This window comes from Bos javanicus, chromosome 20, assembly GCF_032452875.1.
Source record: "Bos javanicus breed banteng chromosome 20, ARS-OSU_banteng_1.0, whole genome shotgun sequence".
In the NCBI taxonomy this organism is placed as follows: Eukaryota; Metazoa; Chordata; class Mammalia; order Artiodactyla; family Bovidae; genus Bos; species Bos javanicus.
Genome location: NC_083887.1, coordinates 38,394,217 through 38,421,388, shown reverse-complemented (window position 1 = coordinate 38,421,388; position 27,172 = coordinate 38,394,217). Strand labels below are relative to the sequence as shown.

General features: G+C 39.0%; 1 protein-coding gene across 1 annotated transcript in view; it reads left to right on the top strand.

Annotated features, from left to right (window-relative positions):
• SPEF2 (sperm flagellar 2) overlaps positions 1-27,172 on the top strand; it is a 202,328-nt gene that overhangs the window by 41,492 nt on the left and 133,664 nt on the right. Inside the window, exons 7-10 of the mRNA XM_061393749.1 lie at positions 268-456; positions 4,802-4,989; positions 10,013-10,181; positions 26,624-26,843. Coding sequence (XP_061249733.1) covers positions 268-456; positions 4,802-4,989; positions 10,013-10,181; positions 26,624-26,843 — 766 coding nt within the window. The remainder of the gene's footprint in view (positions 1-267; positions 457-4,801; positions 4,990-10,012; positions 10,182-26,623; positions 26,844-27,172) is intronic.

Here is a 27,172-nt window from a genome sequence, read left to right as displayed (position 1 = left end):
TTAAAGGAAGTAATCATCATTTAAGATGACTGAGTTGCAAGACCATATGCTTCTGGATACCAAAATTATATAACCCTTGGTGGAAATTTTCATTTTTATAGCTTGAATTTTTTGCCATGTTTGACTTGAAATCAAATGGCAAAAACTGATGCAGGTGAATACTATGCCTTTTACACATAATGTATGTGTAAGCTTCTCAGCTCAGTGGGCTGAGCAAAAGTGGACATGGCCTTGACAAATGACTGGCTCTTGCAATGGTGTTTCCAGGAGGCTTATCGGGAGGAGCAGTTGATCAACCGGCTGATGCGACAGTCCCAGCAGGAACGCAGGATCGCTGTGCAGCTCATGCATGTTCGGCACGAAAAGGAAGTTTTGTGGCAAAACAGAATTTTCAGAGAAAAACAATATGAGGAAAGACGGCTTAAAGACTTCCAGGATGCTCTTGATCGAGAAGCGGTAAACAATACCTCCCTTAGCAATCCTTCTAAGGTTTCTTTTGATCCTTTCTACCGCGTCAAGGTAAACAGGTCTCCATTTAGGTGCCAATCATTTCACGAGTCAGTTTTTTTATATGATCTCTCTACTATCTCCCTGTTTTTACTTTTGTACAGCTACACCAACAGTGCACATCCACATACTATGCTCTGTCCCTTCAGTCTTGATTCTTCAAATATTTCACACTCACCACCAGTCCGTGTGTCCACGTCTCTCTGATCTTTTTGGTTGTCTGAAGGTCTCCAGTAGATTCTTCAAGAACTGCTCATGGGAACACTATTCCCTGAGTGCTTGTGTATTGATAACAATATGTGCCTTTTATACGAGTCAGTTTTGCCCTGTTTAAAATCCTTAGTTCACATTTTCTACCTTTAACTATCTTAAACACTTTATTCCATTTTCTTCAGGTATTGAGTGTTGCTGTCCAAAAAAAAAAGAAAAACCAGATAATCTAAGTTTCATCTCCTTGAGTCATTACTGTTGTTTTTCAGATGCATAAAGGACTTTCTTTTTCTTTAAAATCCACTAAGTTTACTGGGATGTTATTAGTGTTCATTATTCTAGATGGATACTCTTCTCAGGAAATGGGAGCATTTTCAAGCTGCCTCCTTTTTATAAGATACCATGAGTCTTTAATAAGCAATACCTTGCTTTCTGGTAAAACAAGATTTCCCAGGCCCATATTGTAGTCTTTTTTCCTCAGAACTAGAACAAGCCATTTTTACTGGGGACCCTGGTTCAATGTAGTTGAGAATGGTTACAGAGCCAAGATATGGGTGCCAGGTATGCTCTTGGCCAACGTGTATCATTGTGTTGAGGTCCTCTATAGCTCTGAAAGTCAAAGTATCTAATCTTTTAGTTATTTGATATATTAGCATCTTCCTTATTTTTATATGTATTACAGTTTTAATAACCAAAATAGATTTATATTATCAAGGGATTTATATGGATCACTCTTATCTTTTTCCTATTGAGGTTGTTTCAAATTTATACAATCCATTAATCCAGATTTGATTGAAGAAGTATAAAACTTATATGGGAAGCATTTTAGATAGCTTGTCTTTACTGTCATAAACTATTCATAAAACCAGGCTGTGCAGAAGAGAAAAGCTTACAGAAAATAGGAAGGCAATGCTTTATGTATAAATCAATATAAATTTGCTTTATAAACCATGCTGATCATGATTTCCACTGTGATATTTCATGAAAATGAATTGCAGCTTGTGTCAAAATTAGGCAATTTTTATTTTATTCCCCAGAGTCAGGAAACTGACCAGTGCTTTTGCCTTTGTAGAACAGATATAGCCGAAACGTTAGGAGGAGGGCAGGGAGCCATACCCCCTGTATTAGACCTGCATAATCTCAAGTGTCTTCAAGACGTGAATTATCTGGAGGATTGTTTCATTTCTCTTCTTTGACAAGAGTAAACTTGAATGGATTCTGTGGCATTTGCTTACATGAGAAATAAGTGCCTATTTACTAAATATATTTTTTTTCACAAGCCTAGTTAATTCTGTGCAGAATAGCAAAGCCCTAGTCTCTTGGAGCAGGACTGCTCTCACTGTGGTAAGCAGCATGACCTGTTCTCTCCTTACCTGACTTGAACTCACTTCAGATGATTGAGACACTTGGTCTCCCAGAGCCTCGGTGGTCAGAATTGTGAGGCTCTGAATCCCCTGAAAAAAAAAAATTCACATCCCTTTCTCTTACATGATTACTTTTTCCCAAAGCTGAGGTATCTGCCTCCCCAGCACCCTTCTCTCTGAGATAACTTGTTTTCACAGTTTGAATGTATTACCTCTTGCAGTAGGAGTGCATGGTGCCTAAGTAGGGAGTGGGGAGGAAAGGAAGAAAGAGAGAGAGAATTTCATGTTTCTGACCATCAGGAGTTGGTTTTGCTTTTAAGTTAAATATGCTGATCTCTTTTTTGAAGGCAACTGGGCATCAATTCTATTTTAATTAAAACGGTTCCTGGTTTCAAATTTCAGTGCCACCTGCTATTATTATCAATAATTCATTGCAGTAATGTTTACCACTTGTGAGTATTCACTTTGAGTCCAGCACTGAGTTGTGTTCATCTCATGCATTATCATTCTCACAGCGTCATTGGCAGTGGACACTGCTCGTGTCTACATATCACACGTCAGGAAAATGAAACTTAGAAAGCTCAAAGTTGCACAGCTTGGTGGAGAAGCCAGAGCACAGTGGCTCTCAGAGTCTAGGCTCATCACCACTGAGATTTACTGCCTCCCACAGATTTCCTTTCTCCTTTTCCTTCTTTATTTAGGGCTGCAACCCACTTTGCTGTGATGGGACCGGAAATTGTGGTGGGTTTAGCATGGGGGAGGAGAAAGGGGTAGAAATAGCAGACTCTGAGGCTAAAAAAGAAGGAAGAAAGGCCTGGAAGGAAAGAGAGAGTGAGGAGAGAGGAAGGGAGGGAGGAGAACTGAGAGGAAGCTGCTTTGTTCCTGCAGAAGGAATTCCTGGGCTCCTGAGGTTTGAGTTCCATAGCATCCTAAATATTCCACATGCCTTCCAGGCTCTTTGTAGTATCAATAAACCCACCTCACAACCCATTTCACTGGCTCGCTCCATAAAGTCTCACCTGACTTCTCCTAGACTCTTGGATTGCTCTTCCCTCCACACTTTGAGAAGCATGCCGTAAGCATACTTACGCTTAAACCAGGTGCTTTCTCCATGACAACAGGGCCTATGAAGCAATACAGCAACAATAACAAGTACTAGTGTAATTCCTGAACTGCCAAATGTTCAGAATCTACCTTAGAGGTCACCTAAGCTAACTCCTTTCCCAGCAAAAATAAAGCAAACTAACAAAATAAAGCAGCAACAGCAAAACAAATGAAGCTCCCCTTTGATTCAGTGGACAGCAGCAGCCCATTGTCATGTATTTCGCCCCTTGTGACTAAGGTATTTGCTCTCACAGTTAATTTCTGTTCATGCCAAGTCTTTATACCATCCCGGCCTCACAGTAGAGAAATGGAGATGTAGGAGCTTTCAGTTTGGCCCAGGTCCCGTAGCTAGTGGGGCTTCCCAGGCGGTGCAGTGGTAAAGAATCTGCCTGCCAATGCAGGAGACACTGAAGGCGTGGGTTTGGTTCCTGGGTTGAGAAGATCACTTGGAGTAGGAAATGACACACCACCCCAATATTCTGGCCTGGAAAATCCCAGGGACAGAGAAGCCTGGGGAGCTACAATCCAGCAGCTGAGCACTCATGCCATGCCCGCAGCTAGGACTTGATCCCTGTACAAACTGAGGCTTGAATTCAACCACAGCTCCTCTAGGCCCACATTAACCACCACTGTACATTCATTGGGTTACCTTGGGAGGTAGGTTACACTGGGAGGCAGGTCTTGTTTCTGGAGCATGTCAGCACATGATTGAATTTCTCAAGGAGTTGGTATAACTATTTGAAAACATTTGGTTGTGCCAAGTTTGGCCTTTTACTTGGTATAAGGAAAGGGTTCCCTAAACAAAATAAGAATGCAAACCAAGCAGAGAGTGATGCCAAACCATTTAAATATTTTCTTACTTTCTATATAAATACATGTCTTTATGAATTTATCAATTTATTAAGGCTGTAACAGCAGAAGGCTTCATTGTCTAAGCACATTTAACATTTGTTGGCAAATGTATGATATTCTCAAGCCAGTATAATCAGGGAATTTCCAAAATATTTTCTAAGTATAAGTCAGTATTCCAGAAGTCTCATGCTAAAAGACATAGGGCAGAGTAGATATGTTAGATTAATTTGTCTTCTGAGATGGGCACGAAGGGGCCACTATACCTGGTGCCCTGCACAACTTGCCTGTTTCTCTGTGACCCCCAACTCTCTTTGCAGCCCATGAACTCAGGACTTCTTAAATACTTCAGATCTAATTTATCATTAATCCATGCAGAATACTTTTCTCTGCACTAGGTTTTGCTGATAATATAAGCTAAGGGTGAACTATTTCTAATAAATTGTCTTTACCATGATATTTAGTACTTAATGTATTAAGGAGAAAGTGCTCTCTTATGATTTATCATTTTCCTGATATAAAAGGAGATTTCATTCTATTTAGAGATTTTTTTTTTTTTTAGCTATTGAAATTATGACATTATTTTTACTGAATCTCTGTCCAGTTATGGTGATTTATGGGAGAGGAGTTTGGGGGAAAATGGATACATGTATATGTATGACTGAATCCCTTTGCTGTTCATCTGAAACTGTCACAACATTGTTTGTTAATTGGCTGTACCCCAATACAAAATCAAATCTTTAAAATCTATGTCTTTTCCTTCTCAGGCTTTAGCCAGACAAGCCAAGATTGATTTTGAAGAACAAGCCCTCAGAGATAAGGAAATTCATGAGCAGATCGCCATAGAAAGAGCTCAAGCTCGTTACGAAAAGCATTACTCGATATGTGCAGAAATTTTGGATCAGATACTTGATTTGTCCACTAAGGTGGCAGACTATCGATTGCTGACAAATAAGTAAGTGTTTTTTTTTTTTTTTTATAGTTAATACAATAGAGACACCAAAGAAAATGAGAAAAGAGTAAGATTGTGGCACTAAACTGATGAGTAAAGAGAGACAGTGATTATTCTTGAAAGACTAAGAAGTGGGGTCCAGAATACCTTGATTACAGACTTATTTCACCCACTTACTAGCCTGATTTAATTTGTATTTATGTCTTTTAACATTTAAACCTTGTGTCTAAATTATCTATAATTTATAAAGATGACTATAATAATTTATTTAAAATATTAGGATCTTCCTAGAAGACTGGAATTAAAGTTTTTTGTTTTACTAATCAAAATCACTTTTCATTGCACATTCTTTCTAAAATGAGTCAACCTATTGTAAAGAAACATTTAACAGTACAGAAAATATTAAGAATACACTGTATGCCAAAATCAGAACAAAAGGATAGGACTTCCTGGTTGTCTAGTGGTTAGGATTCTGGGCTTTCACTGACGTGGCCTGGATTAAATCCCTGCTTGGCGAACTGAGATCGTGCAAGCCATTCAGCACTGCCAGATAAAGTAGAAAGTTAAAAACAAGGAATACATTGAAACATAGTTATAGAGGTGTCAGTAGATATGCCAATTCATGCAACTGAGCTGCAAATTTTATCTGTGCTTCCAAGTGGAAAAAGCAAAAAGAGCAATACGGTTTGTCATATGATGTCTAATTTCCATTTCTAGCTCTTTACCGAATACATCACTCTTCTTAGTTCTCAGTTTAGAGTAATGGTTTTCTCTTGTGGCCCCAGCTAAGATACAATGAGTAGTGTAGTGGATCTGTGGAGAATGATCTCAGCAACAGCTTTTACGCAAATATGGCATCTGGCTTCAGAGACCAATTTCTTGTGATGTCCTTTGCTGGAAGCTGAAGGGGAGTGATATCATGGCAGATCTCAGCAAAACCAAAAGGATAAGGCACTCCACTTAAGTCTGTACACTTTTGATGTTATCCAAACTGAGATCTTCTTGAAAACCCACAGTGAAAAGAATGAAGGCCCCATGATATTCAGGGTCAATAGAAGATGGGGAGATAATCCCATCACCTCTGGACTTGACAGGAACTTTCTCCACTGCTCTCACCCTGACAGCCATGTTTCTGACATCAGTTCAGTTCAGTTGCTCCTTATCTGACTCTTCGTGACGCCATGGACTGCAGCACGCCAGGCTTCCCGGTCCATCACCAACTCTGGGAACTTTCTCAAACTCATGTCCATTGAGTCGGTGATGCCATCCAACCATCTCATCCTCTGTTGTCTGCTTCTCCTCCTGGCTTCAATCTTTCCCAACATCAGGGTCTTTTCCAATGAGTCGGTTCTTCGCATCATGTGGCCAAAGTATTTGAGCATCAGCATTGGTCCTTCCAATGAATATTCAGGACCGATTTCCTTTACGATTGACTGATTTGATCTCCCCACAGTCCAAGGGACTCTCAAGAGTCTTCTCTAACACCACAGTTCAAAAGTATGTTTCTGACATAATGCTGTATAAAAACTACTAAATGCAATAACATAATGATGAAGACATTTGAAAATAAAACTATAATGGTACAAGATTGAGAAAAGAAAAGTAAGACTAAAAATTGAAAGGTGATGCAATGCATTATGATGATAAAAATAGAGTAATAAGATAAAAACAGAGTAATAGAATAAAAAATAGAATATAGGAGAGTTAAATATAAAAACATAAAAAGATAATTCAGAGTGGGAGAAGTACAGCTTGGTTTCCCTAAGTAAAAGCTCATAATTCAAAATTAAAACATAAACAGAAATCTTGTTCTACTGTGGGAAAATGGAGTGGATGCCCCTTTCCCTATTTCTCCCACTAAGTACAGTGAAAAACCCTGGACATTGTGAATGAAACAAGCATAAGAAGGCTCTGAAGATGGAAGGAAGAAGTGGGACTGGCTGATGACCTCAGGACTCTGTAACGAGCTTCCTCAGTTCTTTCTCTTTTTGCCTCACACATCCCAGATTGGAACTGAATATTCTGGAAACAGAGATACTAATGGTGTAGACAAAACATAGACCCAACAAGAACCTGCTGTCTCTAGTCAGTTAAGGAGCAGCCTAGCAAGATGAAAAACTTTCAGACGATAACCAGTCTTTTCCAACTATCACATGCAAGAAAAATGTAGTCCCACTTCCACCTCGGCCAGCAAAGGCAAGGAGGGAGCCTGTCTTCCACCCTCACAAGACTGTAACAAGGGACCCCATCACCCCCACCAGGGTACAATCCCAGAGGCCAGGTAGGAAGCATGGACTTCCACCCCTACCAGGCACGACTGACCACTGCTCCCTCCCCATGAAGGTCATGTTAGAGGAGCCAAGGGAGGTTCAGGACGTTCACCATCGCCCGGTGGTCACAAGGCCACCCCCACTGTGGTAGAGACCCTGTGAGGGGACAGAACTGCCACCTCCTTCATCAGCAACAAAGATGCCCTTCCCTCAGGTGATGAGGAAGTCCACATGGGGACTTTTGTCCACACTGGTCAGTAACATGATGGCCCCTTCTCCTTCCCTTGCTCAAGCAATGTCAGAAAAAAACAGCTAGAACAGAAGGCTTATTCACGGTCCAGAGTGTCATAGCATGATCCAAAAATGTGCATACTTCAATAAAAAGAAAAGCCGTGCATCATACCAAAAACCAGGGAGAGTTCAAACTGAATGTAAAAACGAAATATATAAAATGAAATTTCCAGAGTTATTAATAGCATAAGTTTTTAAGGGGCCTTTACTTTGAAATTTTGTGTCTAAAAAGCAATATAGAAGTGCTTATATATGGGTTGAATTGTTCCCCTGCCCCAGAAAGCTATATTAAAAATTCTACCCGCCCCATATCCCAGAGTGTAACATTGTTTGGAGATAGTCTTCACTGATTATTTAAGATCAGGTCATACCCATGGAAGGTGGGGCCCTGATTAAAGATGCCTGGTGTCCTTATAAGAAATAGAAAAGATGCATATAGAGAGAACACCTTGTGATCACATCAGGAGAGAATCACACAGCTGCCAGTCAGAGAATGCCACCCGTGGTAGAGACTGGAAAGGAGACTGTGAGAAGCGGGTTTCTCACATACCTGCTCCGTGAACGCCTCTGTTGGGTGAGGCTGTGGAGATAGTCTCATCCATGCTGGCTGGGGGCTAGCATGAAAGGAGCTAGACGGTAATCACCTGTCCTAGGGGCAACGTTGAGTTTTCTTTTCACCCATAGAAGGATTATTTCTGTGTCAAATAGGTGACCTAAAAATCCCCTTACAGAGCACAAACTTAACTAGTAAGGTGAGGACTTCCTGTGTGCATTGTTTTTGACTATCATAATATTTTGTAGAGTCGTATACTAGTCTGACTTCTGTTACTCTCTAAATCCTACTTTGTGAAAATTAATATTGAGAGAACATTGATTATATGAAGTCATTTTTATTTTAATGAAAAATACACAAAATTTTAAAATTCCAAGAGCATTAATATCAAACTTTGAAGGGGTCATTTGCTTTTAAGTGTCTTGTACTTGCAAGTCAATACAGTGTTTACACATATATGTTAAGATCTTTTCAGTCTCTACTACTAACTGTCAAGATAACGTTATTCTCTCTGTACTTTCCTAAACAAGATGTTATCAACATTTTTTTTTTCCAAGAGCACAGGGATATTCTTGGTATAAGACTTCTTACATGAACTGACTTTTGTTAAGACTTAACAAAATTATCAATATTCAGATAAGAGAATATTGATTCAGTAATTGCCACATTAAGTTTTTGACAATATATAAGTTGTTAATCATTTCCTTCAACGCAGGAGCCCATGCCATTTTAATAATTCTTATGTTAGAATTTTTCTGTGCCTGAGTATATTAGTTTAAAAACTTCATATCTCTGTAATCTCTAATAAATATAAATATTTTATTAATGGAAAACAAAATATATTTGAGGTTTGCATTTAATGAAAAACTACTGTTGTGGATAAAAATACATAACATAAAATTTACCATTTTAACCTTTTTTAAGTGACTTCCAACCCTTTCAAAGTTCACTAGCATTGGGTACAGTCACACTGTTGTGCAACCATTCCCATCATCCATCTCCAGAACTTTTTCATCATCCCAAATTGAAGTGATGTACCCATTACATAATAACTCCCCATTCCCCTTCCCTCCAGCCCCTTGTAACCTCTGTTCTGTTCTCCGTTTCTATGAATCTGTCTATTTTAGGTACCACATATTAGTAAAATCATATTTGTCCTTTTGTATCTGGCTTATTTCATTTTAGTATGATGTCTTCAAGGTTTATGCATGTTGTAGCATGTCTCACGATGAAATACAGCTTTTTAGGTTGTAATTTCAAGCTCTAGTCCCACTATTTTTAGAGAAATGCATCTGAGTTATGTTAGGCTCTTTCCTTCTTTTGCACATTTTGTTCCTCTTGGAACTATTTTTTGATTACTCTGTCCTGACTACCTCCAAGTCATTCATCTGACTTAAATAGAAAAAGTACTGAAAAATAATTGCAAAGGTTACCAGATGTTCAGTGACAATAAAAGCCACCATACCTTGGATTTTTCTGTTACAATTACTTGCAAATATGCAAACTAGTTATCATATTAAAGGGGCCTTGGAAAGTATTTAGTCTATTTTGCAAAAGAGGACACTGATATTGGAACAGTTAAATGATATTCAAAGCTTGTACAGCCATTTAGTATCACAGCTGGAAATCAAAGAACCTAAGTTTTATGATTAGTGGTCATTATTTTTAGATATAGTGTGCTTTTAGTGCACAGTCAAAGCAAGTTTGGCTTTAGGTAACATTCATTAATTCATACTACTAAGTTTCAGCCATTTTACTGGCTGTTAGGAATGTCATAGTAAGTGGAACCTCTGGCCTCAAATAGCAGACCCTGGGAAATGAACATGGTAATAGAAAGGCTAAGATTTAAGATGTGTATTTAACTAACCATTGATTTATCTCAACCTTTTTTTTTTTTCCTTTGTTGCTGTAGCCTGATCCCATATAAGTTGATGCATGATTGGAAGGAACTGTTTTTTCATGGAAAACCCATATATGAGCAAGCCTCTCTTAGACATTTACCAACTAAGCTCTCTGCAGAACACCTTATAGAACTGGAGAAAAGGAACTTGCTAGATAACAATGATTATGAAGAATATAAGGTACCTATCAATGTGGAATAATTAAAGAGCATGCAACATAATAAATGCCATTGCTTTAGCATTAATTTTGTGATATTATTTCTCTTCATCTCTATTAAATAAAATGGGGTGTTTTGTGTTCCCTTAGTTTAATTTGTATTTATAGTAATAACTTAAATGCCTAGCCTATTCATAATCCATTATCTATTACTTCCAGTAATATTGGAGAGTGGTCTGAAATAAAACTAAGCATAATGCAATAGGTGGATTTCAGAAGTTTGAAGTTTTTAATTTATTCATTAGCAGTTTTCTTTGTGTGAGCTATCTACCTTTGCTTCAAAACCCCTGGTTAAATGTGTTTTCCTAGTAATTTATCTACATAGCATATTGCTTTTAGAGGAAAATAAGAGGGGAGAAGATCTGAGTTTTTGAGTGACATAGATGCATTTTTATTCAATAATTTGATTCAGTTTTTTTTTTTTTATTATTTTAATATGGGTGCCAGCTGTGCTTCTTAAAAGAGCTGCTGAAAGACCATTGGGATAAACCAGACTGAGATCTCATTCCTGGCACTGCCAACTGCTAACTATGAGGCCTTAAGTGCTAAGAGTCTTGATTTCATATCTGATATATTAAATGGGGATACCAATATGACTACCTTATTGTGTTGTTGCGAAACTTGTTTAAGATAATATGTGTTAAACACTTAGCCAAGTACAATACATGTTGAATGCATGCTGCTGCTGCTGCTAAGTCACTTCAGTCGTGTCCGACTCTGTGCCACCCCATAGACGGAAGCCCACCAGGGTCCCCCGTCCCTGGGATTCTCCAGGCAAGAACACTGGAGTAGGGTACCATTGCCTTCTCCGTGAAAGCACATAATATGTACTAATTTCTTTCCTGACCACCCTGCCCTCCCTATCCCACTTCATCTCACCTTTAGCAGGAAAGATGTGAAACAAATAGCTATGGGATAGAAGTTCTGGAGAAATATGATTGAATGAGTTTTAGAAGGGTAGTAAGTACAATATGAAAAAAAAAGATAATTTGACCCAATCATTTCCTGATATTTAGCAAATACTCAATGTTTATTGAAAGAAGGCACAAATAAAATGAATGAGTGACAATAAACAGGGCAAAGTGTAAAATAACACTAATATGAAAATATTAAAAGAAGATAAGCGTTTTATAAAGAGAGAGACTTTGTTGTTATTATGAGAAACTAAATGTATATCATATTTTAATTGGGTAAGTCTATATATACATCTCACTAAAATAATTGCTTATTAAGGATTGACCAGAACCTCATAGGATATATGTTCATATTTATTTGCATGGTCATAGAATTTTGGCACCCCACTCCAGTACTCTTGCCTGGAAAATCCCATGGACGGAGGAGCCTGGAAGGCTGCAGTCCATGGGGTCGCTGAGGGTCAGACACGACTGAGCGACTTCACTTTCGCTTTTCGCTTTCATGCATTGGTGAAGGAAATGGCAACCCACTCCAGTGTTCTTGGCTTGAGAATCCCAGGGACGGGGGAGCCTGGTGGGCTGCCGTCTATGGGGTCGCACAGAGTCGGACATGACTGAAGTGACTTAGCAGCAGCAGAATATTCTAGATCTAGTATGTCAACCTAAAATACAATGCTCCCTAAGAAAATTCTTTGACATTCTCAACCTATGTGAAGGTATTTATTTCCATTGTAGATTCAAAGTCATTTTATTTGACAGATTTTGCTGACTCATGAAATACTTCTTTCTGAATTATTTCTTAACCAGATCTATCTTGTTGCTTTCATAAATCAAGAGACCTGGTAGTCTGCAGCTTAGCAAAAACTTGTCTTTTTAACTTTTTTTCTTGTTTGGGAAATTGTTACCACAGGAACATGCTTGTCTTAGCCACATCCTGAAGCAGCTGGTACATTTCTTTTGCAGCAAATTATAAACATTTTTTAGGAGTATGTGAACGTCTGATAATGCAATGTATTTTGTTTCTGGATTTTGCTGTTGTCCTGGAAGTGAATATTACCTTAGAATATCTGATACGTGTTTATATACTGTGTTCCTTTTGACTTTGTGATAGAAACTATACCATATACGGGTGTTAACGGATGTATTGTAAACAGTCCTTTATTATTCCCTATTATTAGAACTTTCATTTCTTCAGATACTTGTTAAATGTTTTGCATTTAAGTAAAAAATAAATGTCTCAACTTTGAAAATACATTATCTGGCTTAAATCAGTTCAGTTCAGTTCAGCTGCTCAGTCATGTCTGACTCTTTGTGACCCCATGGACTGCAGCACTCCAGGCTTCCCTGTCCATCACCAACTCCCAGAGCTTGCTCAAACTCATGTCCATCAAGTCAGTGATGCCATCCAACCATCTTATCCTCTGGCTTAAATAGCCTTTCACAAGAGACAGGGGATCAACACATGTGGCTTAATAAACATGGAACAGTTTTAGCGAAGTGCTAACTTTGCTCAGAATTTTTAATCCTTCAGCCAAATGCATAGCTTAAAAATTGATCTTCAAAAAGTTTACATTCTTAGCATATTTTATTAGTGCCTATAATCCACCATCCATCCATCCAATACCTTGGCCACCTAATTTGAAGAGCCAACTTATTGGAAAAGACCTTGAGTCTGGGAAAGATGGAGTGCAGGAGGGGAAGGGGGTGACAGAGGATGAGATGGTTGGATGGCATCACCAACTCAATGGACATGAGTTTGAGCAAACTCTGGGAGATTGTGAAGGACAGGGAAGTCTGGCATGCTATAGTCCATGAGGTTTCAAAGAATCAGACACAGCTAGCAACTGAACACCAGTATCTACCATCTGTATAGAACTGATGCTTCCTGGTTTTGAGATCATACTTTTAAAACTTGGTTAGAGAAAGCTATCATGTTTTTTAAAAAATGTAAATATTGAACCTAGAAACTAACATAAGAACAATTTTTTGCTCATGTCCATGTCATATATAGCCACCAAAAATTTGACTCCTTTTTCCTCACATTATTTCCCAATCATCATACTCTCTTCTTAGAATGGCTACATGTGAGAGAACTCTGGACCAGGAATGGTGTGGCCAAAAATATAATTTATCTCTCCTAAGAGGGAGGCAGAAGCCTCCTCATAGAGCCATACCCTACTGGGATTCCCAAGCAACCACTACAGCATAAGAAACAGTTGTTTAATGGAAAGTGGGGAGGAGTCCAAAATCCTATGGACCATGAACAACAGGCTAAGCCAAGAGCGCAACTGCTCCAGTTCAGTTGACAGCACGGCCCTCACACAGCAGCCACTGGTTCTCAGTTATTCGGTGGACTCCTGTTGGTAAACCCCAAACTCCCCCAAATGCAAATCCCTTCCATGCTTCTTACAGGCAAAGGACTCACAGGTCCATAGTATTTCATTTTAACATAAGCTGCTTATTAGCAATTAGCTACTGAATGAGTTTGAGTTACTATAACTAGGTATTCAAACTAAATTTAGCTCATGGCCATGGTTTCCTGCTGATGCAGATATTTCTAAGAAGTCCCTACCACAAAGCACTTGGCAATTTGAGGGCTCTACTGTGCATGCCCAAGAGCAAGGTGTAATTGGAATTCCTACAATTTGGAAGGAGGATATTTTGTGTCCAGCACATCATCCGTGTTGTCTGATGCTGGTCATAGTTTTTCATTGCTGTTATTTTTGTTTTCAATGAAAATTGCTATTTAATGATCTCTTGAGTTTGCTGTAGTTGTTAGGTTAACCCTACAATGTGTGTTGTAATGAATGTTTTTATCAGCAACACTTTGACTCATGATTTACATTAACTAGACTTTAAGATGTAGCTGTATATGTTAGGGTTTAACATTCATATTCTTGTCACTACTGCAGATATATCCCCAAATTTATTTATACAATAGAACTTATTATCACTGGATTTTTTTTTCCCACTTGGAAATAGGGTTGTGGGACTAAATGAGCCATGGGGAGGTCTGTCTTCCTATATAAGTTTCATCTGACTTATCTGGCCCAAAGGCACTATCCAAATACTAACTTCTTCTTACTCTCCAACTCCAGCCTTTGTTGTTTATCCAGTGGCTCTTTAGATTTGGCATTTGACAGCGGACTCTCCAGCCTAGCTCTTGTGTGGCTCTCTGACTTCCCAGTGAACAACCCAAATTTTTATGGTTTAGTATTTAATCAGGCTTCCCTGATAGCTCAGTTGGTAAAGAATCCTCCTGCAATACAGGAGAGCCCAGTTCAATTCCTGGGTTGGGAAGATCCGCTGGAAAAGGGATAGGCTACCCACTCCAGTGCTCTTGGGCTTCCCTTGTGGCTCAGCTGGTAAAGAATCCACTTGCAATGTGGGAAACCGGGATTCAATCCTTCGGTTGGGAAGACCCCCTAGAGAAGGGAAAGGCTACCCACTCCAATATTCTGGCCTGGAGAATTCCATGAACTGTATGGTCCTTGGGGTCACAAAGAGTAGAACCCAACTGAGTGAATTTGTTCCTGTGAGCTGAATATCAGTTTGAAGCCTGTGTTACTCAGGAGGTGTTGCTGGATAACTGACTGAAGTAAAGTGATAGATTTTAGTAGATGAGTCTTAAGGTCATTGAAGAGGTCTTTTTTTTTTAATTGTGGTTGCTGTGTTGTTTGAGTGTGTATGTTTAAAGATATGCATTGTATTAGCTCAGGCTACCAAAAGAAAATACTGTAGACTTGGTGGCTTCAACAACAGGGATTTATTTCTCATAGTTCTGGGAAATCCAAGACCAAAATTCCAGCTGATTTGATTTCCTGGTGAGAACGCTCTTTCTGAATTTCTGACGGCCACCTTCTTGTCATGTCCTCACATAGAGGAGACATAAAGAGAACTTTGATCTCTCTTCTTCTTCTTCTTCAAAGGACCCTAATCCTGTCACAGAGCCTCCACCCTTATCAGTTCAGTTCAGTTGCTCAGTCGTGTCCAACTCTTTGTGACCCCATGAATCGCAGCACACCAGGCCTCCCTGTCCATCACCAACTCCCGGAGTTCACCCAAACTCATGTCCATCGAGTCAGTGATGCTATCCAGCCATCTCATCCTCTGTTGTCCCCTTCTCCTCCTGCCCCCAATCCCTCCCAGCATCAGAGTCTTTTCCAATGAGTTAACTCTTCGCATGAGGTGGCCAAATTATTGGAGTTTCAGCTTCAGCATCAGTCCCTCCAATGATCACCCAGAACTGATCTCCTTTAGAATGGACTGGTTGGATCTCCTTGCAGTCCAAGGCACTCTCAAGAGCCTTCTCAAACACCACACTTCAAAAGCATCAAATCTTCAGCGCTCAGCTTTCTTCACAGTCCAACTCTCACATCCATACGTGACCACTGGAAAAACCATAGCCTTGACTAGACAGACCTTTGTTGGCAGAATAATGTCTCTGCTTTTCAATATGCTATCTCGGTTGGTCATAACTTTCCAAGGAGTAAGCGTCTTTTGATTTCATGGCTGCAATCACCATTTGCAGTGATTTTGGAGCCCCCCAAAATAAAGTCTGACACTGTTTCCACTGTTTCCCCATCTATTTCCCATGAAGTGATGGGACCAGATGCCATGATCTTAGTTTTCTGAATGTTGAGTTTTAAGCCAACTTTTGCACTCTCCTCTTTAACCTCATCTAAATCTAACTGCCACCCAAAGGCCCCACCTCCAAATACCATTACAGTGGAGAGACACAACATATGAATTTTGGAGAGACAGAATTCAGTCCATTACATATGTGTTTATTCAAGACACTTATAAAATGTCTCAAAGCGCAAACTTACTAGTTAAGTAAAGAATCCCTGGTTTCTCTGTGGGAGAGGGAGAGGGTGGGAAGATTTGGGAGAATGGCATTGAAACATGTAAAATATCATGTAAGAAACGAGTTGCCAGTCCAGGTTCGATGCATGATACTGGATGCTTGGGGCTAGTGCACTGGGACAACCCAGAGGGATGGTATGGGGAGGGAGGAGGGAGGAGGGTTCAGGATGGGGAACACGTGTATACCTGTGGTGGATTCATTTTGATATTTGGCAAAACTAAAAAAAAAAAAAAAAAAGAATCCCTGGTTTCAAATGAAATTGTTTCATGGCCTCTTTTGTGCCCTTCTGGGAAAGAAGTCTTAATGACTTACCTTCTGACTATGAAATTATGATGGTTTTATCTTTTAGTTTCAAACATGCAAGAATATATGTGACTGTTAAGTAGGTAGAGTAAATAGTTGCTTATATGATGGGAGGGGAGATTTTCTGCCAGGGCATTGTGCTCTAACAATTCTGCCAGCCTTTGTACCTGATGCCCCATATTATCATGTGTGCTGAAGACAAGAATGGATGCATCAGAGGAACTTGCTAAAATACAAACATTTCCCAAAGTAGATAACCAGAATCATGATCCACCTCTAAAATAGGAGCCAAGAAGGAAGCTTGTTACTGAACAGAATGTTCTCATGTTTGCCGTATGCATTTCATAGCTGTAATGTTCTTTTGTCTTTGCTTAAATTTTTGCCTCCAACTACCTAAGTGAAGTGTAAGTTGCTCAGTTGTGTCCAACTCCTTGCAACCCCATGTACTGTACAGACTGTGGAATTCTCCAGGCTAGAATACTGGGGTGGGTAGCCTTTCCTTTCTCCAGTGGATCTTCCTGACCCAGGAATCAAAACTGGGTCTCCTGCATTGCAGGCAGATTCTTTACCAAATGAGCTATCAAGAAAGCCCAACTCTCTAAATTTCTCCTCAAATGGTAAGGCTTTGTAGACTAGGCTTCATCATGTAGCTGTGTCCTGGTAGAATCACCATTATGCCCTAGAATACTCATTAATGGCCATCAAGTGTACTGATACTAACTCACAAAGCAAAAAATCATTGTATTAGTTTTCAAAAGTATACCTATAGATGGCTTAGCCCCAAGAAGGCTAACCCCCACTATTGTGGGCCAAGAACTTCAGATGACTGGAATAGGCTTGGCCAGAAGTCTGGCACTGTGCCTGTGGGGTATGTGTATTATGTAATGGAAGGGGAGCCTGGGTCACTGGTAGAGTGAAAAGAAAGTGAAGTCACTCAGTCGTGTCCAACTCTTTGCAACCCCATGGACTGTAGCCTACCAGGCTCCTCAGTCCATGGGATTTTCCAGGCAAGAATACTAGAGTGGGTTGTCATTTCCTTCTCCAGAGGATCTTCCCAACCCAGGGATTTAACCTGGGTCTCCCACATTGTAGGCAGATGCTTTACCATCTGAGCTACCACTGGCAGAGTATTTAGCTTCAAATTACTAGAGTTGAAGACAAACTAAGTTCATTGGAAAACCATGGTGTAGGAGCAGTTGAATTCAGGTAACAAGATCAAGGCATTAGACCAGAATAGGGAAATGATTTGCAAAATTAAAGAATTGGTACCTATATAGAAGTAGGATGGAAAAAGGTATAAGAAGGACATAGCCAGAAAGAAGAGCCCTGGGTGACTGATATGAAGTTCACCATTCATTGTTATTTGCTCTGGATCACATAAAATAGGGAGAATCTAATTCTGCCCCTGGCTCCTTCTCATCTAGAACCAGCCAAGACAAGGTGGTGAAAATCTTCCCTCGGCTTCCTGATTTTCTTGTTCATCCTTTGCCTACTTTGACAACTATAGGATCCAACTTCTGTACCACAAGTCCAACTTCTCTTCAATCAACTGCTCAGACTTCCCATCAAGTATTTTAGAGATAGCTCTAGGGATCTGGTAGATAAATATAGCCAGAACACAGTGGGGTTAGTAACCTCAAAAAACTTTAATGGATCCAAGAAAGTCTTTGACTTTTGGTGTTGGGCAGATATGTTGGGCTGAGGACTAGAGAAACTTCCATCCAAATGATGCCTTACTCCACCACTCCTATCCAGTACCAGGGTCTGTCAGCCATATCCTTGAGTACACTGACCCTACAGTAGCCTTTCATTCATTGGTCAATGCTATTCCTAAGCTATTTTGGAGTGTTGTATACCTCTTTGGTGGCTCAGATGGTAAAGAATCTGCTTACAGTGCAGAAGACCTGAGTTTGATCTGGGTCAGGAAGATTCCCTATAGAAGGGAATGGCAACCCACTCTAGTATTCATGCCTGGGAAACCCCATGGACAGAAGAGCCTAGCAGGCTACAGTCCATGGAGTCACAAACAGTCAGACACACCTAAGCGACTAGCACTTTCACACCTCTTTGAGATATCAATGTTTAGTAGTGAAACATGAAAATAGAGTGACAGTGGTCATTATTATGAGAGAAGGTATGCTGTTTGGAAAAACCGTGTGAATTTTGCAGTGACAAGATTAGAGCAAGTCATAGTGTCTCCATGCTTTGTGACATTTGAGAAATTCTAACCAAGCCTGTCTGACTGTCCCTGGCTGGTCAATGGCAAGAGATGGGCGAATTCCAATGTAGAGGCCTCTGGAAAAGTTCTATGGTCTGCAAGACCATAGATTTTAGTTAAAAAGTGATCTGGAGGGAGACTGCCACCTCTCTGATGATGAACAGAGCATAGTTTGAGCATCTAAGGAATGAAGATTACTGTTTTCATGAGGGTAGTCACCACCACCAGAATTGTTTGTAGCACAAAGACAGATCTGATACAAAGTCCATTGTGATGCTGTCCCAAGGGCACTTGGACATCAGGAGAAATGAAGTAACTTTATTCTTATTTTGTTTTAGACTCAGGCAACTGAGCTTTGAAAAGTGCTAGGCTAGCTACACAGCTGCTGCAACTCCCAGGGTGTCACATTCAATGCCTTGGAGGGCCATCTGGCTTGCCAGGACACAGAATGAAACAGTAGTGGGAGCCTGTCATTTCGGGGCAAATAAGGTATTCTTTCCCATGATCTCAGTGGGTCACTTTGCGTATGTGGAGTCAGACTGCTAAGCAGAATCTCCTGCCTGCTGTTCACCTCTGATTTGTCCTTGCATTTCAGTAAAACTGAAATGTGTCTGGAACAGGAGATCTCTTAGAGTGGCTTCATCTCAGTTACCCCTGGTAATCAAACCTGAAGACAAAGTATCAGCCCAGTGATTCCAACTGCATGACTTACAAGTAATTGGTAGCTCAGAATTTTGGAAAAAGAAGCCTGTTGTGGCTCACAGCTGCTGAGCTTGCTGAATTTCTAAACTTGTCAGAAGCTAGAGTTATTGGATTGCATAGGGAGGTGTCATGTGGGCTTGTAGGCTTTGACAGTGGTCTTTGTCACTTTGTTGGTGACTGACCATAGCCAATTTGAATTTTCCTCCTTCCCTCCCATCTACAGCCATATCACCCTAAACGCACTCGATCTTGTCTGAATTTTCCTCCAAAAATAACCATAAGGATGGTACATGGATGTTGTTATCCTGGGTCTTCTTTTGTGACAGGCTAGAAGTGAACATGTCTGTTTCCATAGTATAATATTGGAGAAGACTGGGGAAGACTGCCTCTGGGACAGAAGTGAGCAGGCTTCTGAGTGAAAGCCATTATAGGATCAGAACCAGTTCTTCAAATTTCCTAATGAGCCAGAATTAACCATGGGATCAATTGATAGGAAGGCACTGGCTATTCACAGTGCTGCTTCTAGCCAGAACAGTCTTCAGCTGAGCAGAGCAGGTGAAGCTGTGATAACATCTGCTTTTCCTTTGTTACCATGGGTGACACTTGCACTTCCTGGCCACAGATAAGATGTGGTCCAGACTGAGCAATCTAGCTTAGAGGGATGTGGTGGCATACCTTCTCCCTGGAGGTGCACCCATGCCAACATCAGTCAGTGAGAGCTGCCCAGCACCATGCCCCTGCCTCATCTGGAAGTCAAGGGCCAGTCTGTCTGGCAGGAAGTCGTAGCCAGACATCTGACCACACTCTGACCTGACTGGGGGTCAGGTGACCTTAGAAAGGCTGCCAGTCTCACTCAGCCAGCTCATCTTTTCAGGTTGTTCTGAGTTCTTCTTGGAACTGGATCTTGATACAGAGCCCGTTACATGACAGCTCTTGGAAGAGAGGTCAGGATTGAGCTACCCATCACCTAACTGGACCTCTTTTCTTCCTCCTTGTTAGAGGCAAAAGAGCACAACATCCATTTTTCCACCAATCTTTCCCATCTTTGATAGGAACCTGCCTCTCAAATAGGTCCCACACAGTTGTCAAGCCCTGTAGGGTTGCCAGTCTACATGAGCTGAATTTCCCATCTGGCAGAATACCCAACGACCCTTTCTTCTTCTGAGAACTGGGGGTGGTTATAAGAAACTTTAAAGTCTGAATTACAAACATAAGCAGTTCCTCCAGATTCCCTCAGGGTTTGGGGGTGGTTGGAGGAGAAAGTCTGGGACAGCAAGGCAAAGGTCAGAGGCTCCAAAAAGCTACCAGGTTGTACCTTAGTACTTCCCTGTGGAATTTGGTGTCTTACTGAGTGCCAGATCCTCCAAGCACAGTAACCGGAATGCAGCTACTAGACTTTCCATGTTGCCATAATAATAGATGTGCTTCTGTGATATCTGATTCCCTCTGGTAGGAGACAGGACAGACCTGAACAGAAGGTCAGCCATGAGAACTAGCTCCAGGGCTCATTGAGTTCTGAGCTGGAACAAAGGTGGTCAAGATAATTTACCTGAAGCAGTCAGAAACAGGAAGAGACAAAGGTGGGATCAAGCCAAGTCCTTTGAGCAGGCCAATGATCAAAGGTGAGATTGAGTAAGAACCAGACTAGAGAATGGAGATGAAGCCAGACATCAGAAAGCTAGCTTTCTGACTGGAAGCTAGGCAGAACTGGAACAGGCCAGGCCTCAGATGAAAGGCTTGGAAGTTAATTGCCACAAACAGAGCTAGAATTTCTGCAGCTTACTTTTATTATCTGCCAGTCACGTGGAATACCCTGAGTCAACGTAATCTGTGAGACCCAAGACAAATATCCAGTTAGGAAAATGAAACTAACCAGATCATAATAGCTTGCCTTAGAGCAGACCTTACCTATTCATTCAGTCAGGCTGCTCCTTACCCCGCCTCAGCACCCTGTAAAAATCTCTGGCAGAACTTTGTACAAAGTCCCACTTTATAAATTCTTTATAATTTAGTACATTTTAACTGAGATGCTTCCTGCTGCCATGAAAAAGGATGCCTTGGTTTAACGGAGAAGCTCTTTGGAAATCATACTACAAGCTGTTGCTTCCACACACGCTTCCAGGGTTAGCTAGTTTCATGCATTGTGGATTCTTGTTAACTTCCATCTGTGAGGGTGGCTCTTGCTGATCTTATCCTAGATTTTAGGTTGGCTTGTGTCTATCTTATTTGGAGAACTAAGTCATTCTTGTATTTAATCAAAATTAATAAGAGGCCATATCCATGTATTCACTCATTTATTTCGTTCACATATATTGAGCCTACAATTGATTGATTCACTCATTCATTCAATAAGTATTGAGTGCCTATTAGGTTCCAGCATGGTTCTGGGAATTGGGAATAAAAAAAAAAGAACCTTCAAAAACAAAGTCTCTTTAGCTCTTAGCCATTGTCCTTGAACTAGTCATCTTTATTCTGGCCTAATTTCCCTCTTTTTTCAGTTTTCCTTTTCTTTCATCATGTTCTTAGTCCAACCTGACACATCTCCCTTTACTTACCCTTTATCTTTAGTCTTATTAGGAATTTCACAACTGTATTTTTAAGGTGATGCTGTAAAATATGTTCTACCAAATCCTCAATCTGTCCATCTCCACTGGTCAGGCTTCAGTCCTCTGCCTGACCTAAGCCTTCAGTTCTCTTCATGGTAAACATTCTATCCCATTGTGTCTGACCACATTCTACAACTAACCAGTGAGGGAAGAGGGCTTTATTCTGACCCCTTTGTGAGGACGCATGCCTTTCTGATTACAGTGCACTTCTTGTTGGGCAAAAATGTGGCTGCTGTCTCCCTTAAGGGTATTACCATGTGTGCTTCAAGCAGCAACAGGAGAACTTCTATTAATAGTCAAGCATTCAAAGTCAGTGGTCACACAGGCCTTTCACTCAACCTTTATAACAGCCCTGTGAAATAGATATTGTTATCATACAAAGATGAAGGAATTGACAAGAGTACAAAGCACTGAGTACTCATTCAGTCATGTTTGACTGTTTATAACCACATGGACTTGTAGCCCACGAGGCTCCTCTGTCCATGGAATTTCCCAGGCAAGAATATTGGAGTGGGTTGCCATGCCTCCTCCAGGGGATCTTCCCGAACCAGGGATTGAACCACATCTCTTTCATCTCTTGCATTAGCAAGTGGATTCTTTACCACTGCGCCACCTAGGAAGTCCTCATAAGTTATTAATAAGTGCTTTAATATCTCTGATTAGGCAACAAACCCACATTTCTTTCCTTTTTAAGTACATATTTTTATCTGTACAGTTCTTTTTATGCTTCAACTTTACAACCATTTGTGATATCCTTAAGGAAAAATAAATAAATAGCACTAACACTTTTGTTTCATTACATTAAATCAGATTACTTTGGAGAAGAATTAAGTGGCTTATAATTTTGGACTTTTTTGAATTTCTCTTTATTCAAGTCATTTTTCTTACACTCGTCAGTAGAAATGCGAGACTGCTTAGGTTATATATTTCTCATCAATTCCAATTATTTTTGTCAAAGTTTCTAACTGCAATTTAAAAAGTTGACTTATGCTAAGTAAGCAGAAAAAATATCCAAAATATGTTAGGTAGTTCAGTGACTCAGTAGGTTAAATTCAAGAACCATGCTCAAGGTTAAACTTCCAAGGAAAATTACCAAAACCATCACAGCAAGATCTGATGAGAAGACTGTCACCAGCACAGAGCACTGGAAATTCAGGTTGTACCAGCTACCTCTGCACCAGGAACTCAGCTGCTAATTCTAGGAGCGCTACTACTTTTTCTTTTCTTTTTTAAAATTTTGTTGATATTTACAATGATGTGTTAACTTCTGCTGTCCAGCAAAATGCTTCAGTTATAAATATATGTGCATTCCTTTTCATATTCTTTTCCATTATGCTTTATCACAGGCTATTGATTAGAGTTTCCTGTGCTGTACAATAGGACCTTATTAGTTATCCATCCTGTATATACTAGTTTGCATCTGCTAAATCTGCTAACCCTAAACTGCCAGTTCTTCCCTCCCTCCCTTGCCTCCCCCTTGGCAACCACAAGTCTGTTCTCTGTGTCTGTGAATGTGTTTTGTAGATATGTTAATTTTCTACTTCTTTCTTTATCTTATTTGCATTGGCTAGAACTTCCAGAATAATGTGACTATTAATGTAAATGATGAACATCTTTTCCTTATTCCTACCTTTAATAGAAAAATGTGTTGTTCACTTTGGCTCATCGTTACATATTGGTAAGATATGTAAAAAATGTTAGGCCACTCATCTTCAGTTTGTAGCATACTAAGAAATTTGTTTAATTTTTTTTCTCATCAGAAATGAATTTTGAATTTATCAGATGCTTCTTGGTCAAAATGATCATATGCTTGTATTTTAACCTATTAATGTGATATATGATAGGTTTTCTCATTTTTAACCTTCCTTATATTCATGAAGTAACTTGTATTCAGTCATATAGTATAAAGGTTTTGAGCACATGTTCTGCAGTCAGTCTGCCTGAGTCCTTACTAAGCTCTGCCATTACTATTTATTGTGACTATGAACTTCCCAGGTGGCACTATAGGTAAAGAACCTACCTGCTAATTCAGGAGACGTGAGACTCAGGTTTGATCCCTGAGTCAGGAAAATCCCCTGAAGAAGGGAATGGCAACCCACTGCAGTACTTTTGCCTAGAAAAATCCCATGGACAAGGATCCTGGTGGGCTACAGTCCATGGGGTCACAGAGTCAGATATGACTGAGTATATGAGCACACACACACATAGACAAATATAACTTAGTTTCTATAATTCTCAGGGTTTTCTTCTGCAACATTGGCAAGATAATTATACTTATGTAAGAGTTATGTGAGAATCATTAGAAATAATTCATGAAAACAGCAGTATATGGGATATACTGAATGTGTAGTAAATGTCAATTAATATAATTGTTTTGTCTTAATATAGGCTGGTTTTTGTCAGTATTTTATTCATGATTCTTGCAGTATATTTGCAAATGAGATTGGTTTGTTATTTTCTTTTTTGGATGCTGTTTTTGTCAATGATCTTTGATACCTTTTTAGTATCAGTGTTACATTAGTCTCACCAAGCAAACCGGAAAGCTATCTTCTTCTTCCATATTTCAGAAGACTTTTAAATAACATTTAAATTTCTGTTTAAGAAATGAAAAAAATTTTTTTTTTCTGTTAGCAGTGTCATCAAGTTTCCTAGATACAGTTCTTCAATAATGTTTTTCTTTCTTTCATGCCTTTCATATTTACAAATATTCCTTTTAAATTAATTTTAATCATCTGTACTTTCTTAAAATATCATTTTACCACACATTAATAAATTCAAATTTATCATAGTAGAGTTATATGTAATATTTTCTTAAGGATTTTTAAGTCTCCTTAAAATCTGTTGTTACCGCCTTTCCTATGTTACAAAATTGATACTTGCTATACTTCACCTTTGTGCATAACTGGTAGCAATTTCATTATGATTAATATGAATAAGTTCTAGAATTATATCAATAAAAATATCTGAATAGTATTGCTCTCTAATTTATCAATCTCCATTATCATGATTTTCTTCCTCCATGTACTTTTCTGGTTATTTAAAAAAATTTTTTTCCTATTTTCAACCTTAGTTCATTTATTTTCCTTCCTTTTATTTTATTTTATTTTTTTTTCTATTCTTCAAGCAATTTTATTTTTATTTTTTTTCTAATTTTATTTTATTTTTAAACTTTACATAATTGTATTAGTTTTGCCAAATATCAAAATGAATCCGCCACAGGTATACATGTGTTCCCTATCCCGAACCCTCCTCCCTCCTCCCTCCCCATACCATCCCTCTGGGCCGTCCCAGTGCACCAGCCCCAAGCATCCAGCATCGTGCATCGAACCTGGACTGGCAACTCGTTTCCTACATGATATTTTACATGTTTCATTGCCATTCTCCCAAATCTTCCCACCCTCTCCCTCTCCCACAGAGTCCATAAGACTGTTCTATACATCAGTGTCTCTTTTGCTGTCTCATACACGGGGTTATTGTTACCATCTTTCTAAATTCCATATATATGCGTTAGTATACTGTATTTATGTTTTTCCTTCTGGCTTACTTCACTCTGTATAATAGGCTCCAGTTTCATCCACCTCATTAGAACTGATTCAAATGTATTCTTTTTAATGGTTGAGTAATACTCCATTGTGTATATGTACCACAGCTTTCTTATCCATTAATCTGCTGATGGACATCTAGGTTGCTTCCATGTCTTGGCTATTATAAACAGTGCTGCGATGAACATTGGGGTACACGTGTCTCTTTCCCTTCTGGTTTCCTCAGTGTGTATGCCCAGCAGTGGGGTTGCTGGATCATAAGGCAGTTCTATTTCCACTTCCTTTTATTTTAGATCAAAGCATTTTAAGCTAAGGGACTATGAGTTTTCCTCTAACTACAGCTTGATTTCATCTCATATTTTTTGTTGTTGTGTTGTTTTTTTGCATTTTTATTATTATTATTATTATTATTATCTTTTACTTTACAATATTGTATTGGTTTTGCCATACATCAACATGCATCCGCCACAAGTGTACATGTGTTCCCCATCCTGAAACATGTATAATATCATACAAGAAACAAATCACCAGTCCAGGTTCGATGCAGGATATAGGAAGTTTGGGGCTGGTGCACTCGTCTCATATTTTAAAATAAATCTGTCATTTTAATATTTTTATCAATCTGTTATTTACAAATGTTTACAGTTTTAATTTTTCATTAAGAATCATTCAGAAAGGCAATGTTTAATTATTAAAAATAAAATTTATTTCTGGTTTTGGTGCACAGAAGTCAGAGAATGTGAACTGTATAGTTGTTGTTTTGTCTGTTTTACTTTTCCTCTAATTGTTTGATCATTTAAGCCAGAAACTTAAAGAAACTGGAAGACAAATATAGGAAACTCAGAAGACAACATATTGGTCATGAAAATTCTCTTTTATGTATCTTTAAAATATTTAAAAATAAGTTTAGTATTTGCATACAGTAGCCAAATAACTCTTACTGTCTTTTATCTATCTACTGATAACATCAATTTAAGTGTCTTAATATTCAACTTGCATTACAATTTGTCTCAAGTCAATATGTCTACTTTCATAAAGTGTTAAGTATTTTAGAATTTATTTTTTATTTCTATATGGGAAGCTTATTTTTCACTAATATGAAAGTATTATGTTATTATTTATTTATGTAATATAACTATTTAAAGTACTGATTCGCTTTTGTTTCTTATCATCTGTATTTACTTTCAGTTTCCTACATGCTTAAATTCCACTTTTAAGAATATTTCTGTTTTGTTTTATTATTATTTTTACAGAACATGGTTGGAGAATGGGCCTTACCAGAAGAAATGGTTGAAAACTTACCACCCTCCAACAATTGCATATTGGGCCATGTGATTCACAGACTAATTGAAAGTTCTCTTCCTCCTCAAGTTGAATCTACAGTACCTGAGTTACCTTCATTTGCTATAAAAGGATGCTTGTTGGGGAAAACCTTTAGTGGAAAAACTACTGCTCTAAAGGCTCTAGAGAAAAGTAAAATTTATTTTCTTTTTTTTCCCCTTTATTGATTTCTATTTACAGTGAATATAGCTGCAAATGGCTCGTCTGTAGAAAACATACATGAAAATCTGCTAATACATTGGGAAGTTCTAGCATTAAGAATATTGTAATAAAGTGATCACATAACTTATTGTCCAAAGCAGACACTTTTAAGAGTATAGAGTCATGAATCAGAACTGTCCCAAGGAAACCTGGATCTATGAGCTTGCTATATAAGGATGATGTATAGTATAAAGGGAAATAATATCTTAAACCTTTCATCATAGAGTTTACTTAATTTTCCAATAGATGAAATATGAAAA